Genomic DNA, 15,408 nt, shown 5'->3' on the forward strand with positions numbered 1-15,408 from the left:
ATGAATAGTTTGCAAATATTTTCTCCCATTCAACAGGTTTTCTCCTCACTCTGTTGATTGTTTCCTCTGCTGTGCAGAAGCTTTTTATTTTTATTTTTACGTTTTGAGATGGAGTCTCGCTCTCTTGCCCAGGCTGGAGTACAATGGCACGATCTCAGCTCACTGCAACCTCTGCCTCCCGGGTTCAAGCAATTCTCCTGCCTCAGCCTCCCACATAGCTGGGATTACAGGCACGTGCCACCACACCAGGCTACTTTTTTGTATTTTTAGTAGAGACAGTGTTTCACCATGTCAGCCAGGCTGGTCTTAAACTCCTGACCTCAGGTGATCCACCCGCCTCGGCCTCCCGAAGTGCTGGGATTACAGGCGTGCACCACCACACCTGCCCAGAAGCTTTTTAGTTTTAGTTCCATTGTTTATTTTTGTTTTTGTTGCCTGTGCTTTTGAGGTCTTAGCCATAAAATCTTCTCCTAGACCAATGTCCTGAAGTGTTTTCCCTGTATTTTCTTCTAGTGGCTTTATAGTTTTGAGTCTTACCTTTAAGCCTTTAATTCATCATGGTTGATTTTTGCGTATGGTGAGAGAAAGGGGTCCAGTTTTATTTGTCTGCATTTGGATATCCAATTTTTCCAGCACCATTTATTGAAGAGGGTATCCTTTTCCCAATGTATTTTCTTGGTGCCTTTGTCAAAAATCAGTTGACTGTAAATACATGGACTTATTTCTGGATTCTCCATTCCATTCTATTGGTCTGTGTATCTGCTTTTATACCAATACCGTGCTGTTTGGGTTGTGTTTGCCTTATAATATATCTTGAAATCAGGTAGTGTGATAACATCCAATTTTGTTCTTTTTGCTCAGGATTGTTTAGGCTATTTGTGTTCTTTTTTGGTTCCATATAAATTGTAGGATTTTTTTTCTATTTCTGTGAAAAATGACATTGGTATTTTGATAGGAATTACATTGAATCTGTAGCTTGCATTGGGAAGTATGGTCATTTTAATTATATTCTTCTGATCCATAAATATGAGATATCTTTGCATTTGTTTGTGTCCTTTTCAAATTTTAAATACCACAAAAATAAAAGTTTTTTTATTTTCTCCTCATTTTCATTTGGTAGGAACCTAATAGTTATCTGATTCAGCCACATATAAATCTGATTATCAGGGTGAGTAGGTAAATGTTTTCAATAAGTTAATGGTAAAGAATTATTAAACAGTTTGCTAAATTCTAGCAATTGTCTTGAAATAAACATGGAAAAGCCTTGGGAAATTCTGGCCTCTTTTGGTTCCACGTTACAATCATGGGTTATTTCTTCCAAATGTATTTTTCTCATAGGAAGAGAAAACTGGCCAGAGGCCATCTGAAGCCAAAGAGATAAAACTTTATGCCCAGATTCCCCCTATAGAGAAGATGGATGCATCCTTGTCCATGCTTGCTAATTGCGAGTAAGTTCTCTTTTCATCATTCCAGTATTGCTGTTAGGTTTCCCTTTCTTTTCTTAAACACACAAAGTAGGAAAATATGTTTGTTTTCTGTGGTCTTCATTTATTTTTTGTTTGCTTAGTGTAATTCTCTCTTTGGCAAGGTCAAACATGAAAAATGACTGATTTATAGGATTATTAATAGAAAATATTGAACAATATAGTACAATTTTTTTTTCTTTTTTTGAGGTGGGGTCTGGCTCTGTTGCCCAGGCTGGAGTGCAATGGCACGATCTCGGCTCACTGCAACCTACGCCTCCCGGGTTCAAGCAATTCTCCTGCCTCAGCCTCCCGGGTAGCTGAGACTACAGGCACATGCCACCACGTCCAGCAATTTTTTTGTATTTTTAGTAGAGATAGGGTTTCACCATGTTAGCCAGGATGATCTTGATCTCCTGACCTTGTGATCCGCCCGCCTCGGCCTCCCAAAGTGCTGAGATTACCAGCATGAGCCACCACGCCCAGCCGATCAGTACAATATTTTTAGTACAGTTTTTATAATGTGTTTGAAAATATACATCTAGTCTTTTGGGAGAAGCTAAATAACACAATAAACTATATATTTTTTAAATATGGAATGCATCATGATTGTATGTCATCCCTGTGCAGGGGCCGTGCTAATCTATTGTTCCAGTTTAGTACATGTGCTGCTGAAGTGAGCACCACAATAAACTATGACTCTTATGAAATCTACTACTTTCTCTTGTAAAATTATCCACAAAGTCAGAACTGTATTTTCTTACTACATGCCTAAGAGATACCCCTTAAAAAAAAAACGTTTAAAATTATAAAAGACACATTGTAAAACATCTGGAAAATATAAGCAGCAAAAAGGAAAGGAATTAACATCAACCAAAATCACAGCACTGTGTGAGAACCAGTGCTAGCATTTTTGTAGAGCCTTCTAACTTTTAAAAACAAATTCTAATTGGGATCAAATTATACTTTATTTTTTTGAGAAACTCTTTGTCACCCAGGCTGCAGTGCAGTGCTATGATCTCGGCTCATTGGAACCTCTGCCTCCCGGGTTCAAGCAATTCTCCTGCCTCAGCCTCCCAAGTAGCTGGGGCTACAGGCGCTTGCCACCACACCCGTCTAATTTTTTTTGAATTTTTAGTAGAGATGGGGTTTCACCATGTTGGCCAGGCTGGTCTTGAACTCCTGACCTCAAGTGACCCACCCACCTCAGCCTCCCAAAGTGCTGGGACTACAGGCATGAGCCATTATGCCTGGCCTACTTATTTTGTAATCCTATCTCCTGTGACTTTAAATATCAGATCTATAGTAATTTCTTTTAATTTATTTTCTCAATACATGTATTTTATCAGGATTCTGTGGCTAAGTTGAGGCAATTATACCACGTTGCCTTGAAACCATGTTTTTAGACTACAAGTGTCTCTCATCAGGGCTATAGTATACCATAGAATCACTGGGTTTTTTTCTGATTTCTTCACCCTGTGTTTGTCTAAGTGTGATTCCTTGATCATCTGCACTTTATGCAGGAGATCAGCCCCATCCCAAATTTATAGAAACAGAATATTTGCTGATGAAACCTAGGAATCTGCATTTACAGTAAGCAAGTTGGGTAATTCTAGGACACATATTTGTGAACCCATGCATTAGACTAATATCCATCTGTGGGATCAAAGGGGAGAGCAAACATATTTAGCTTTTGTATGCAGCTTGTTCTTTGTGATGAGAACACAGTGTGTCACATAAAAATCCACCACCACATGCTTTTTTGGCATCAAGCATGATTTCAAAGTGGTCAAATATCTTTTTATCATAAAGCTGTCTCAAAGGCAAACAAATTTGAGAAAGTTTTATACCTCATACTAAAGCACCTTGTATATCACCTCGAGTCAATCTGTTCGTATTTTGCTGACAGTTTCTTTGTGCTAGCTGCCTTAACAAGAATTAAAGAATTATTTCCCAACCATATTCCTAGATTTAAAGGCACTCCATTATTCACTGGGAGTTCTCAGGAGTGGGGGATGACTAGAAAATATACAGATTTGGCCAGTCGTTTACATGACTCGCACACACATAATCCCAGCTACTTGGGTGGCTGAGGCATGAAAATTGCTTCAACCCGGGAGGCGGAGGTCGCAGTGAACTGAGATCGTGCCACTGCACTCCAGCCTGGGCCACAGAGCGAGACTCTGTCCCAAAAAAAAAAAAAAAAGTATTGTTCTGCTAGATGGTTTTTAAACTATGTATCATAGACATCTTCCCAAGTCAGTATCTATAGCCCAATCTCCTTTGTTTTAGTGGCAGCTTAGTATTTCACTATTTGTTCCTCAGTTAACAGGTGTTTATAGATTTTTTCAATTTTTCTGCTATTCCAGTAATACATATAATCTAGTTCATATATCTTTTGGCATTTATATTAATATTTCAGTAGGATGTATTTCTAGAAGTGAAAAACTTGATCAAGAAATGTACGCATTAAAAAATTTGATAATACCAGGGCCACGTGCAGTGGCTCACACCTCTAATCCCAGCACTTTGGGAGGCCCAAGCAAGTGGATCATTTGAGGTCAGGAGTTCAAGACCAGCTTGGCCAACATGGTGAAACCCTGTCTCCACTAAAAATACAAAAATTAGCCAGGCATGGTAGCAGGCACCTGTAATCCCAGCTACTTGGGTGGCTGAGGCAGGAGAATTGCTTGAACTGGGGAGGTGGAAGTTGCAGTGAACTGAAATGGTGCCACTGCACTCCAGCTTGGGTGACAGAGTGAGACTCTGTCTTAAGAAGAAAAAAAAATTGTTAATACTATATTGCCCTCAAGAAGATTTTTTCAAATTTTCAATGAGTGTTAAACTTAGGTGATCAGAGAAAAACAATGATTTCAAAATGAAGTAATAAATGCTATGATTGAGTGGGGAAAATATTACTTAAATATTATCTTTCATGGGCACTAGTGTTAAGGAATAATTTCTGATTTGCCATTTACGTTTTTCACATTAATTTAAATTTTTTCTTTGTTCTTTTAAAGGAAGCTTTCACTGTCTACAAACTGCATTGAAAAAATTGCCAACCTGAATGGCTTAAGTAAGTGATTCACAGTAACAGATGGTTCATGGATTTCCTAGTTATTTTAATAAACATTCCAGAGACAATATGTAATTCCAGAAGCTGGCACCTGTTTTAGCCATACTTGTTGTCAGATAGTAGAATACATAAACTATGTCTTAAGTTTGATTATCCAAAGAAAAGTAGAGATAGCATGAGCTCTGGACATTTTAAAGACATTTAAAAGCTTTTATAGAGTTAGAATTGAGATGTCTTAAATAGAATATCAGATTTTTAATTGTGTATTTCTTTGTTCAGATTTGTATTGTCTGTATTTCAAACTTGTTATATTTAAATTTTAATTCATCATCCCTGTTTTTCCTGTGCTCCTTATCCTTGTTAATGACATTGCCTCCCTCTCTCCCAGTTGCCAAGGCCTCTGATTCTGTATTAGTTTCCTACGGCTGCTGTAACTTGATGGCTTAAAATGATGGATATGTATTCTCTTATGGTTCTGGAGACCAGAAGTCTGAGATCACTTTCATCTGGAGAAAATCAAGCCATGCTCCCTCTGGAGGCTGGAGGAGAATCTTTTTCTAGCCTCTTCCAGCTTCTGGTGGCTGCTGCATTCCTTGGCTTGTGACTCATCACTCCAGTCTCTGCCTGTAGTCACACTGGCTTCTCCTTCTATGTCAAATCTCTGTCTGCCTCCCTCTTATGAGGATACATGTGATTGCATTAGGGCACACCCTGATCTTGAGGATAATCTCCCTATCTCTCAAGATCCTTAATCATATCTGCAAAGCACTTTTTTTTTTTTTGCCATATAAGTTAACATTCACAGGTTCCAGGCATTAGAATGTAGGTATCTTTGGGGAAGCCATTGTTTAGCCTACCACAGTCTCTCTTCAAGCCCTATATGCAAATTTATCACTAAATCCTGTTAACTCTACTCTTTGAACGAGCTCTCAAATAAAGTGTTGCTTTTCCATTTCCAGGAGTTACAACTTTTTAGACCCTCATCATCTTCCCCTTAGGTCATGTTCTTCAAACATTTTGACCACTTTCCATTGTAAGAAATACATCTGAATGTATTATACATTCATATGAATATGCATATCAAATATATACATACACATATAAACTTGAATAAAATTTGCAAGATAGTATTTACCCTTATATAGCATAGGTCCCAGTAATTTTTTTTTTTTTTTTTGAAATGGAGTCTCACTCTGTTGCCCAGGCTGGATTTCAGTGGTGCAATCTCAGCTCACTACAACCTCCGCCTCCTGGGTTCAAGCAATTCTCCTGCCTCAGTCTTCTGAGTAGCTGGGATTACAGGTGCCCACCGCCACGCCTGGCTAATTTTTGTATTTTTAGTGGAGACAGGGTTTCACCATGTTGGCCAGGCTGGTCTCGAACTTCTGACCTAAAGTGATCCACCCACCTCAGCCTCCCAAAGTGCTGGGATTAATAGGTGTGAGCCACCACAGCTGGCCAGTTCCAGTATGTATTTTTAAATTTTTATTTCTTTTTTTTAAATGCTGATCACAACACACTAAATTGATTTCATAACCTATTAATTTAGGCTCATGACCCATAGTTTGAAAAACACTATCTTACAACTTTTGTGATAGTCAAACAGGTCAGGGTCACTGGTCTCATTTTCTAAGGTGTTTTCCGAGTTCATTGCCTCATGACTGAGAAAATTAAGGAATGTGGATGCAAAGGGTGAGGTTGCAGTGAAAGTTTAATGAGTGAAAAAAGAAAGCTCTCTGCAGTGGAGAGGGAACCCCAACTGAGTTGCTGTTTTTACAGTTGAATTCAAAAATTTTTATAAGAAACTCTTCACCTCTGTAGCTGTTTGAGTAACTTCTCTTATTTGAAAAGCTGTCTGCACAACTCCCCCTTATCTATGTAGTTGTGGGTGTATCTCTAGGCAAGCATCAAAGCACTGCTTCTCTTCTTTGTATAATTGTGGGTTTGTTTTAGGTAAGTCCCTCTCCTCCCTGTACAGGTTCCCAGGGAGCCTACTGTGTACATATCTGAAAAGGGGAAGAAACTTTCCTGGGAGCCCGCCAATTACACAAAGAACAATCTATGCTGGACCCTACATACTTATCCGTGCAGGTGCAGCCTGAGTTTTCCACAGACTGTTATATTTTTGCCTGTAGCTGTGATTTTTCAGGCAGGCTGCTTTTCCAAGGACTAGCCTTAACTGTTTACTTAACTGATTTCTCCTTTTCTTCTCCCTCAATAGCCTCCTAATTGATCTCCTTTCCTCCTGTCTTTCTGCCCTTCAGGTGACCTTCATCACTGATAACAGAGTTTTCTTTCTAAAAATATCATTTGAATATCATTATATCAGAGACCTTTTAATGGTACCTCTTTGCCTAGTAAAGACCAAATGCCTTGATGTCGCATTAAAAGTCATCTAAAAGCTTTTACTATCCAATTTACACCCAAATATACTATTTTAAAAATGACTTTGTAGCATTTATTAATGCAATAATTTTCACAGAGAACAGCTTCTTCCTGTAACAGGAAAATCCTATAACAAATTAAGATTAAGAATGCAGCCAGGTACCATGGCTCACGCCTATAATCCCAGCACTTTGGGAGGCTGAGGCAGGTGGATCACTTAAGCTCAGGAGTTCAAGACCAGCCTGGGCAACATAGCGAGACCCCGTCTCTACTAAAAATTTTAAAAATTATCTGGGCATGGTGATGTTTGCCTGTAGTCCCAGCTACTTAGGAGGAGGATTGCTTGAGCTCAGGAGAGTGAGTCTGCAGCAAGCTATGATGGTGCTACTGCACTCCAGCCTGTGCAACAGAGCAAGACCTTGTCTAAAAAAAAAAAAAAAAAAAATTACGAATGCCACGTGTGAATGTCACCCCCTCCTTAAAGACTTCCCTCATCTCCATTGTCAAAATTAATTGCTCCTTTGGAAATATTCATAACAGTCTACTTGGATTATAATAATAATTACCTATCTCATATAATTATTGTGAAGATTGAATTAGTATATATAGAGTACTTAGAATTGTGCCTGGTGCATATAAAATGCTCAGTAACCATTATTATAGTTACTTGGGAATATGTTCTGCTTTTTAGGTGGTGAATTCCTTGAGGAAAAGCATCATCTTATTAATCTTTTAATCTTCTATTTCAGTACCCCCACCCCTCGTACCTTACTCAAAGTTGGCATTCAGTACTTACACGGTGCTGGAAAGTTGGCCTTCAGTATTTACATAGTGTTAACTAGTAGAGTTGTGTGTGAGATGCCTGTCTATTCTAATTTTTTGCTGACTCACTCATTAAACAATTTAAGCTATTACATTTTATTGTCTGCCTCAGTTTTTTTCTCTGTAATTGAAGTAACTTGCTTAAATGTGACTAAGCAAGTTGATAACATATTATTTATCATGACAGATTACATGGTTTTCTTTATATAAAAACATGACTATGGGCTGGACACGGTGGCTCACACCTGTAATCCCAGCACTTTGGGAGGCCGAGGTGGGTGGATCACCTGAGGTCAGGAGTTTGAGATCAGCCTGGCCAATGTGGTGAAACCCCGTCTCTACTAAAAATACAAAAATTAGCCAGGTGTGGTGGCATGCGCCTGTAATCCCAGCTACCCGGGAGGCTGAGGCGGGAGAATAGCTGGAACCTGAGAGGCGGAGGTTGCAGTGAGCTGACATCACACTACTGTACTCCAGCCTGGGTGACAGAGTGAGAGTCATCTCAAAAAAAAAAAATGACTATGATAATAGTGAAAATGGATGACCTTCTATGTAGGGCTGGCAATGGGTTTTAAATCACTTTCTAACTTGGGTCAGTTGGTAGAGACTCTCAGGAAAATTATAATAATAAGAGTTCCAAAAACTTAGTGGAACAAATACCCTGATCAATTATTCATGTCTGCTGTAGACACGAAATCAGAGAGTATAGGTATTTGCTATATTTGGCTCATTTCATTTTAGTTCTGCTAGTAACAAATACAATTTATGCAGTCTGTGGCTAGCGAATACATTTTATCTGTGACTATGAAGCAAAAAGAAGCCAATTGATCCATATGAGGATTTAAGTTATGTTTTAGCTTGCCTCCTACCCATCTCCTTTCATGAACACTATAGTCTTACCTATTATGTCATCATGAGACGATCTGAAATAAATAGGTATTCCTATTTAACAGGTGATTTATCAGGCAGAACAACCCTAATAGCAATTTATATTTATTGTACCAGAATTGTGACTAGAAAATTGCTTGATATGACTATGTTCAAATCACGACTAAAAAGCTGTATAATATGAATAATAATCTTAAATATTAGAAAATAAATTTTGTTGCCATTTATCTTTGGTGAAAAAGTATACTTTACTCCTTCAGGTTACAGGTTACAAATAAGCATAAAACTTGAAAGCACAGTTTTGATTTTCATCAGGATACTGTATGAAGAAAACAATAGTACTTTTCTTCTAGTGGTACCCTACTTATGCAGCACACAAAATATGGAAAATATATATTGTGCTATGTTAGAACACTTAATCTATTAATTTTGGATATCATAATTTATTTCCTTATACAGTAATAAATATGGTCTTTTTAGCCATTTGTTACCATTTTCATTGTGCAGTTTTTCAAAAAGGAGTTAGAGATTATCTTAGGAAAAGTTGCATATATTTGTTATCTCCAATTGCTGAGGTCATTTCTCAGTCCTCATCTTAGTTGATGAATCAGCGTATTTTTTGATACAGATGATTTCTCTTCCCTCTTTAAAGCATTTTCAGTATTTGGCTTTAGGATACTGTCCCCCTTGATTTCCTCCTGTCTTTTTGGCCACTTTTTCCCCAGTTTCACATCCATAACCTTTAAATATTGCAAGGCCCCACGACTCAGTTCTTGTATCCCTTCTCTTTTTTTTCTTCATTTACTCCCTAGATTATCTCATCTAGAGTCATGGCCTCACCATCAGTATGCTGATGGCTCCCACATTTAGATCTCTAGAACAACTGTGTCCTCTGAATTGCAGATTCATACATTCCATTGGGTGGTATTTCCACGGGATATCTAACAGACATCTCATACTTTTTTTTAATTGATTTTTCTTTTCTTTTTTTTTAATTTAATTTTATGGCTGGGGACGGTGGCTCACACCTGTAACCCCAGCACTTTAGGATGCCCAGACAGGTGGATCACTTGAGGCCAGGACTTCAAGACCAGCCTGGCCAACATGGTGAAACCTCGTCTCTACTAAAAATACAAAAAAATTAGCCGGGCGTGGTGGCATGCGCCTATAATCCCAGCTACTTGGGAGGCTGAGGTGGGAGGATCTCTTGAATCAAGTGTGAATCAAAGTGCTGGGATTACAGGCATGAGCCACAGTGACTGGCCAACATCTCACACTTAACATGTCCAAAACTGAGTCTTGATATCTTCCCCCTAGCCCCAGATAAACCAACTCCTTGTGTGTTTCTTTTCTTTTTACAGGATCTTGCTCTGTCACCCAGGCTGGAGTGCAATGATGCCATCTCGGCTCACTGCAACCTCTACCTCCTGGGCTCAAGCGATCCTCCCACCTCAGCCTCCTGAGTAGCTGGGACTACAGGTGTGCACCACCAAGCCCGACTAATTTTTTTTTTTGGTATTTTTATAGAGTTGGGGTCTCCCCATGTTGCCCAGGCTGGTCTCGAATTACTGGGCTCAAGCAGTCGCCTGCCTTGGCCTCCCAAAGTTCTGGGATTATAGGCGTGAGTGAGCCACTGCTGCGCCATATTTATCTCAGATAGCGACAAGTCCATTTTTCCAGTTGTTCAAGCCAAACCTCTTGGCAATTTCTTGACTCCTCTCTCTCACATCCTCTCTAAAGCCTATTATTTCCTCTAATTTCTTTCATATTATACATATGGACTTACAACCAAGAATATTTCCTCTAATTTCATGTCCTATTACTCTTCCTTCATTCTCTCAGCTTATGTGGTCCTGCCTCAAAGCCTTTGTACTTGAAGTTCTGTTGCCTGTAAATGTTTTTCCTCCAGATATCTGCACGGTGAACTCCCTTACTAACTTCCTTTGGGTCTTTCCCTAACATCATGTCCTATCAAAAAATCAACTGTTCTCAACCTCCTGATATTTCATTCCTTTTACCTGCTTATTTCTTTTCTCCTTCACATTTTTCACTATCTAATATACTTACTTATTTTGTTTATCTGCCAAATGTTAGCTCCTTGATAGCAGGAATTTTTATCTGTATTATTTGCTGTAATATTGCAAGTGCTTATTGCTGTTCCTGGTGTATAGTAGATGATCAATAACTTATATGTTGAGTGAATAAATTATTGAATAAACATTTAATTCTTCATGAAATAGAAAAAAGAAAATGGTGTTTTTTCATATCAAGAAGCTTTAAAGAATAATTATGTGATTTTCTTAAATATTTAATTTTCATAAATTTATAGTTATATGGGATATATTAGTTTGCTAGGTTGCCGTAACAAAGTCCCACAGATTGGGTGGCTTAAACAATAGAAATTTTCTCACAGTTCTGGAGGGTAAAAGTCCTGTAGCTGTGATCAAGATGTCAGCGTGGTTGTTCTCTTCTGAGGCCGCTCTGCTTGGCTTGTAGATGGCCGTCTTCTCCCTCTGTCTTTTTTTTTTTTTTTTTTTTTTTTTTGAGACAGAGTCTTGTTCTATCACCCAGGCTAGGGTACAATGGCACAATCTTGGCTCACTGCAACCTCTGCCTCCTGGGTTCAAGCAATTCTCCTGCCTCAGCTTTCCGAGTAGCTGGGATTACAGGCACACACCACCATTAGCCCAGCTAATTTTTTTATTTTTAGTAGAGACAGGGTTTTGCCATGTTGGCCAGGCTGGTCTCGAATTCCTGGCCTCAAGTGATCCACCTGCCTCGGCCTCCCAAAGTGGTGGGATTACAGGTGTGAGCCTCCACACCTGGCCCCTCCCTCTCTCTTTACATGTTCTTTTCTCTGTGTCTATGTCCAAATTGCCTCTTGTTACAAGGATACCGATCACGTTGGATTAGGGCCCATCCAAATGACCTCATTTTACCTTAATTACCCCCTTTTTTTTTTAAGTGTCTAAATGGCCCAATTAATTACCTTTTTCTTTTTTTCTTTTAGACAGGGTCTCACTCTGTTACCCAGGCTAGAGTGCAGTGGTGCAAACTCCTGTGCTGAAACCATCCTCCTGCCTCAGCCTCCCTGAGTAGCTAGGCTTACAGGCATGTGCCACCATGCCTAGCTAAACTTTTTTTTGAGAGGGAATCTTGCTCTGTCACCAGGCTGGAGTGCAGTGGCACAATCTTGGCTCATTGTGACCTCCGCCTCCTGAGTTCAAGCGATTCTTCTTCCTCAGCCTCCCAAGTAGCTGGGATTACAGGCATGTGCTGCCATGCCCAGCTAATTTTTGTATTTTTAGTAGAGATGGGGTTTCACCATGTTGGCCAGGATGGTCTTGATCTTCTGACCTCGTGATCCACCCACCTCGGCCTCCCAAAGTGCTGGGATTACAGACATAAGCCACCACGCCCGGCCTACATTTTTTATTTTTTATTTTTTATTTTTATTTCTGTAAAGGCAGAGTCTTTCTATGTTGCCCAGGCTGGTCTCGAACTTCTGGCATCAAGTGATCCTCCCACTTCACCTTCTCAAAGTGCTGGGATAATTGGCATAAGCTACAATGCCTGGCCCAATTACCTCTTTACAGGCTCTGTCTCCAAATGTAGTCACGTTCTGATACTAGGGATTAGGATTTAAAGATATGAATTTTCCGGGGGACACAGTTCAGCCCATAACATGGGGTCTTGCTTCAACAGTTAAATCATTTTGTGTGAATTAGACCACTCTTAAAATACCTTGCTCTAAAAGCTAATTGTTTCTTATAAGACAATTTAAAATAATTTATTAAATAAATTAAAGTCGAAGTTATATATGCCTGATTCACACACACACACACACATTCACACACACATCATATATTGTGTACTTACCATGGGTTACACATTTCACTGAATGTTTTAGGTAATTACCTCATTTCATCCTTAAATTCCTATAAGATAGAAATTATATTTCCCCATTTTATATATGGTAAAACAGATTCAAAGAGGTTTGGCTGCTTCCCTAGAGAGTTGGGATTGAAACTCAGTTAATTGGATTTGAGTTCTTACTATTCAATTATGGATGTTATAGAACAATGTCAACCAACAGAACTGTCAGCACTGTCCCAATACAGTTGCTACTAGCTACATATAGTTATTAAGCACTATGAAATGTGGCTAATGTGACTGAGAAACTGAATTTTAAATTGTAATTAATTTGAATTGAAGAGCCACATGTGGCTAGTGACCACCATATTAGTCAAAGAAGTTATAGATGTTTAAGTTATGAAAATTAAATATAGTAATAAGCAAAAGTAATCACAGTAGTTTCTTGGAACAGAAATGAGGTTTCCTGGGTGTTTAAAAAATAAATTTATTTTTAATTTGGAAAAATAATATATGTACCTGGTTTTATTCAAATGGTTCAAAAGAGGTTACAATGGGAAATGTCTACTTCTAACCATAGACTGTTAGTTCCTCCCCAAAGACAACCACGGTTTCTACTTTCTTTTTTCTCTTCCAGAAATAGCCTATAGATATACAAATAGAAATAACCTTTAAAAAATAAAGATAGGCATTTTATTTTTTTTATTTTATTTTTATTTTTATTTTTATTTTTTTTCAGACGGAGTCTCGCTCTGTCGCCCAGGCTGGAGTGCAGTGGTGAGATCTCAGCTCACTGCAAGCTCCGCCTCCTGGGTTCACGCCATTCTCCTGCCTCATTCTCCATGAGTAGCTGGGACTACAGGCACCCGCCACCATGCCCGGCTAATTTTTTGTATTTTTAGTAGAGACGGGGTTTCACCGTGTTAGCCAGGATGGTCTCGATCTCCTGACCTCATGATCCACTCGCCTCAGCCTCCCAAAGTGCTGGGATTACAGGCGCCCACCACCATGCCCGGCTAATTTTTTGTATTTTTAGTAGAGACAGGGTTTCACCATGTTAGCCAGGATGATCTCGATCTCCTGACTTCATGATCCGCCCACCTCAGCCTCCCAAAGTGCTGGGATTACAGGTGTGAGCCACCGCGCCCGGCCAGGCATTTTATTTTTTAACCAAATCACAGTCTAATTATTTAAAAACTTGAAAGCAAATGATTTTTTAAATACCAAATTTATTTTTTTTCACTTCTCATCCTTCATGGAGTGAGGTGGACAATATATAAATATATGTTCTTATTTTCTAGTATGAGTTCTCATAAGAGATTTGAAATATATATGTTCCCAAACTCAAAATATTCTCTACTGCTATTTTATCCTGTAATATTTTTATTAGCCAGCAATTTAAGACCATGTGTTCCAGATAGCTAGCCATTTTTAAATTTAATATTGATATGTTATGAAATTATATCTGTAGTGTTTACTTTAGATGATAGGTCAATGTTATTTTCTACTTGATTACCCATTTTTGTTAACACAACCTTTCTTACTCATTGTATAAGGATATCTATTATATAAAACTTATTAAAGCTTTATTATAGTAGATTTACAACAATTGTGTAATATGATTCTAGTAAACAAAAAAATGTTTTCTTTTCACTACAGAAAACTTGAGGATATTATCTTTAGGAAGAAACAACATAAAGAACTTAAATGGACTGGTATGTTGTTATTTATTATTATTTTATTTATTTAATTTGCACACATCCATGAATAATTTCTTGGATAAATTCCTTGAAATGGAATTACTAGGTCAAAAGGTATCAGTTTCTTTTAAGACTTTTGTGACATATTCTCAAGTTGCCCTTCAATAAGTTAGCAACAACGTGTACTCCCACCAGTAATGTGTGAGGTTTCCCAATTTCCCATACCAGCCTTGGGCATTTAAAATTTTTTTGACATGTCTTATTTCTATGTTTATTGGCCATTTGAATTTCCTTCCAAAGAAGGTGAGATGGAACAATAACGTAAAACTAGGCAATTTCAGGAAAGATGAAGTGAATATTTCTTCTATCTGTTCCCAAAAAGACAATAATTTTTGATATGTTTATTGTTAAATAATTCATAAACATACTGAAATTTTGTATGGCCCTGGATCCTTTTCCCCTCCCAATAAATCTAGCTTGTGCTTCGTAAGAGGCAGTGGGGAACTGAAATTGCAGTGGTTTCCAACAGTAACCTCCCAAGACCAAACAGGCTAATATGACCATCCCCAGTACAGAAACAGTGGTAACCCTGAATAGGAGTCATGTTCAGAGGTGCCATTTTGGAATTATCTCAAATTTGTTAGCCAAACTCTGAATTATATTTCCACCTCTGTGATTCTATTTACCCGCATAAAGAGGTACTGATGAGTTTATAAAATGCTTGGAAATTCTTAAGGGTCAGGCCGGGCACAGTGGCTCACGCCTGTAATCCCAGCGCTTTGGGAAGCCGAGGCGGGCGGATCACGAGGTCAGGAGATCGAGACCATCCTGGCTAACACGGTGAAACCCCGTCTCTATTAAAAAAATACAAAAAAATTAGCCGGGTGTGGTGGTGGGCGCCTGTAGTCCCAGCTACTCGGGAGGCTGAGGCAGGAGAATGGCATGAACCCGGGAGGCGGAGCTTGCAGTGAGCTGAGATTGCACCACTGCACTCCAGCCTGGGTGACAGAGTGAGACTCCGTCTCAAAAAAAAAAAAAAAGAAATTCTTAAGGGTCAGATTCTGGGATTAAATAAAGGAAGTTTCCTCACCCAAAATAATAACCATCAGATGAATTATTTGTTTTCTAATTGGATATGGTGAGTAAAATTCTTAATGATCTATAAAAATTTGATTTTTTTTTTTTTTTTTTGAGAGGGAGT

At 38.6% G+C, this 15,408-nt stretch overlaps 1 protein-coding gene and 1 pseudogene across 2 annotated transcripts in view; one reads left to right on the top strand and one right to left on the bottom strand.

The window, feature by feature from the left end:
- The window catches only part of DNAL1 (dynein axonemal light chain 1), a 56,996-nt gene that overhangs the window by 12,638 nt on the left and 28,950 nt on the right, over positions 1 to 15,408 (top strand). The window contains exons 3-6 of one of the 2 annotated variants that reach the window (XM_063651822.1): positions 1,121 to 1,168; positions 1,339 to 1,448; positions 4,484 to 4,539; positions 14,167 to 14,222. In XM_063651822.1, coding sequence (XP_063507892.1) covers positions 1,121 to 1,168; positions 1,339 to 1,448; positions 4,484 to 4,539; positions 14,167 to 14,222 — 270 coding nt within the window. The remainder of the gene's footprint in view (positions 1 to 1,120; positions 1,169 to 1,338; positions 1,449 to 4,483; positions 4,540 to 14,166; positions 14,223 to 15,408) is intronic. The other variant, XM_054447825.2, reaches the window with a different exon arrangement.
- LOC129013364 (U6 spliceosomal RNA) lies at positions 2,051 to 2,147 on the bottom strand (annotated as a pseudogene).

This window comes from Pongo pygmaeus, chromosome 15, assembly GCF_028885625.2.
Source record: "Pongo pygmaeus isolate AG05252 chromosome 15, NHGRI_mPonPyg2-v2.0_pri, whole genome shotgun sequence".
In the NCBI taxonomy this organism is placed as follows: domain Eukaryota; kingdom Metazoa; phylum Chordata; class Mammalia; order Primates; family Hominidae; genus Pongo; species Pongo pygmaeus.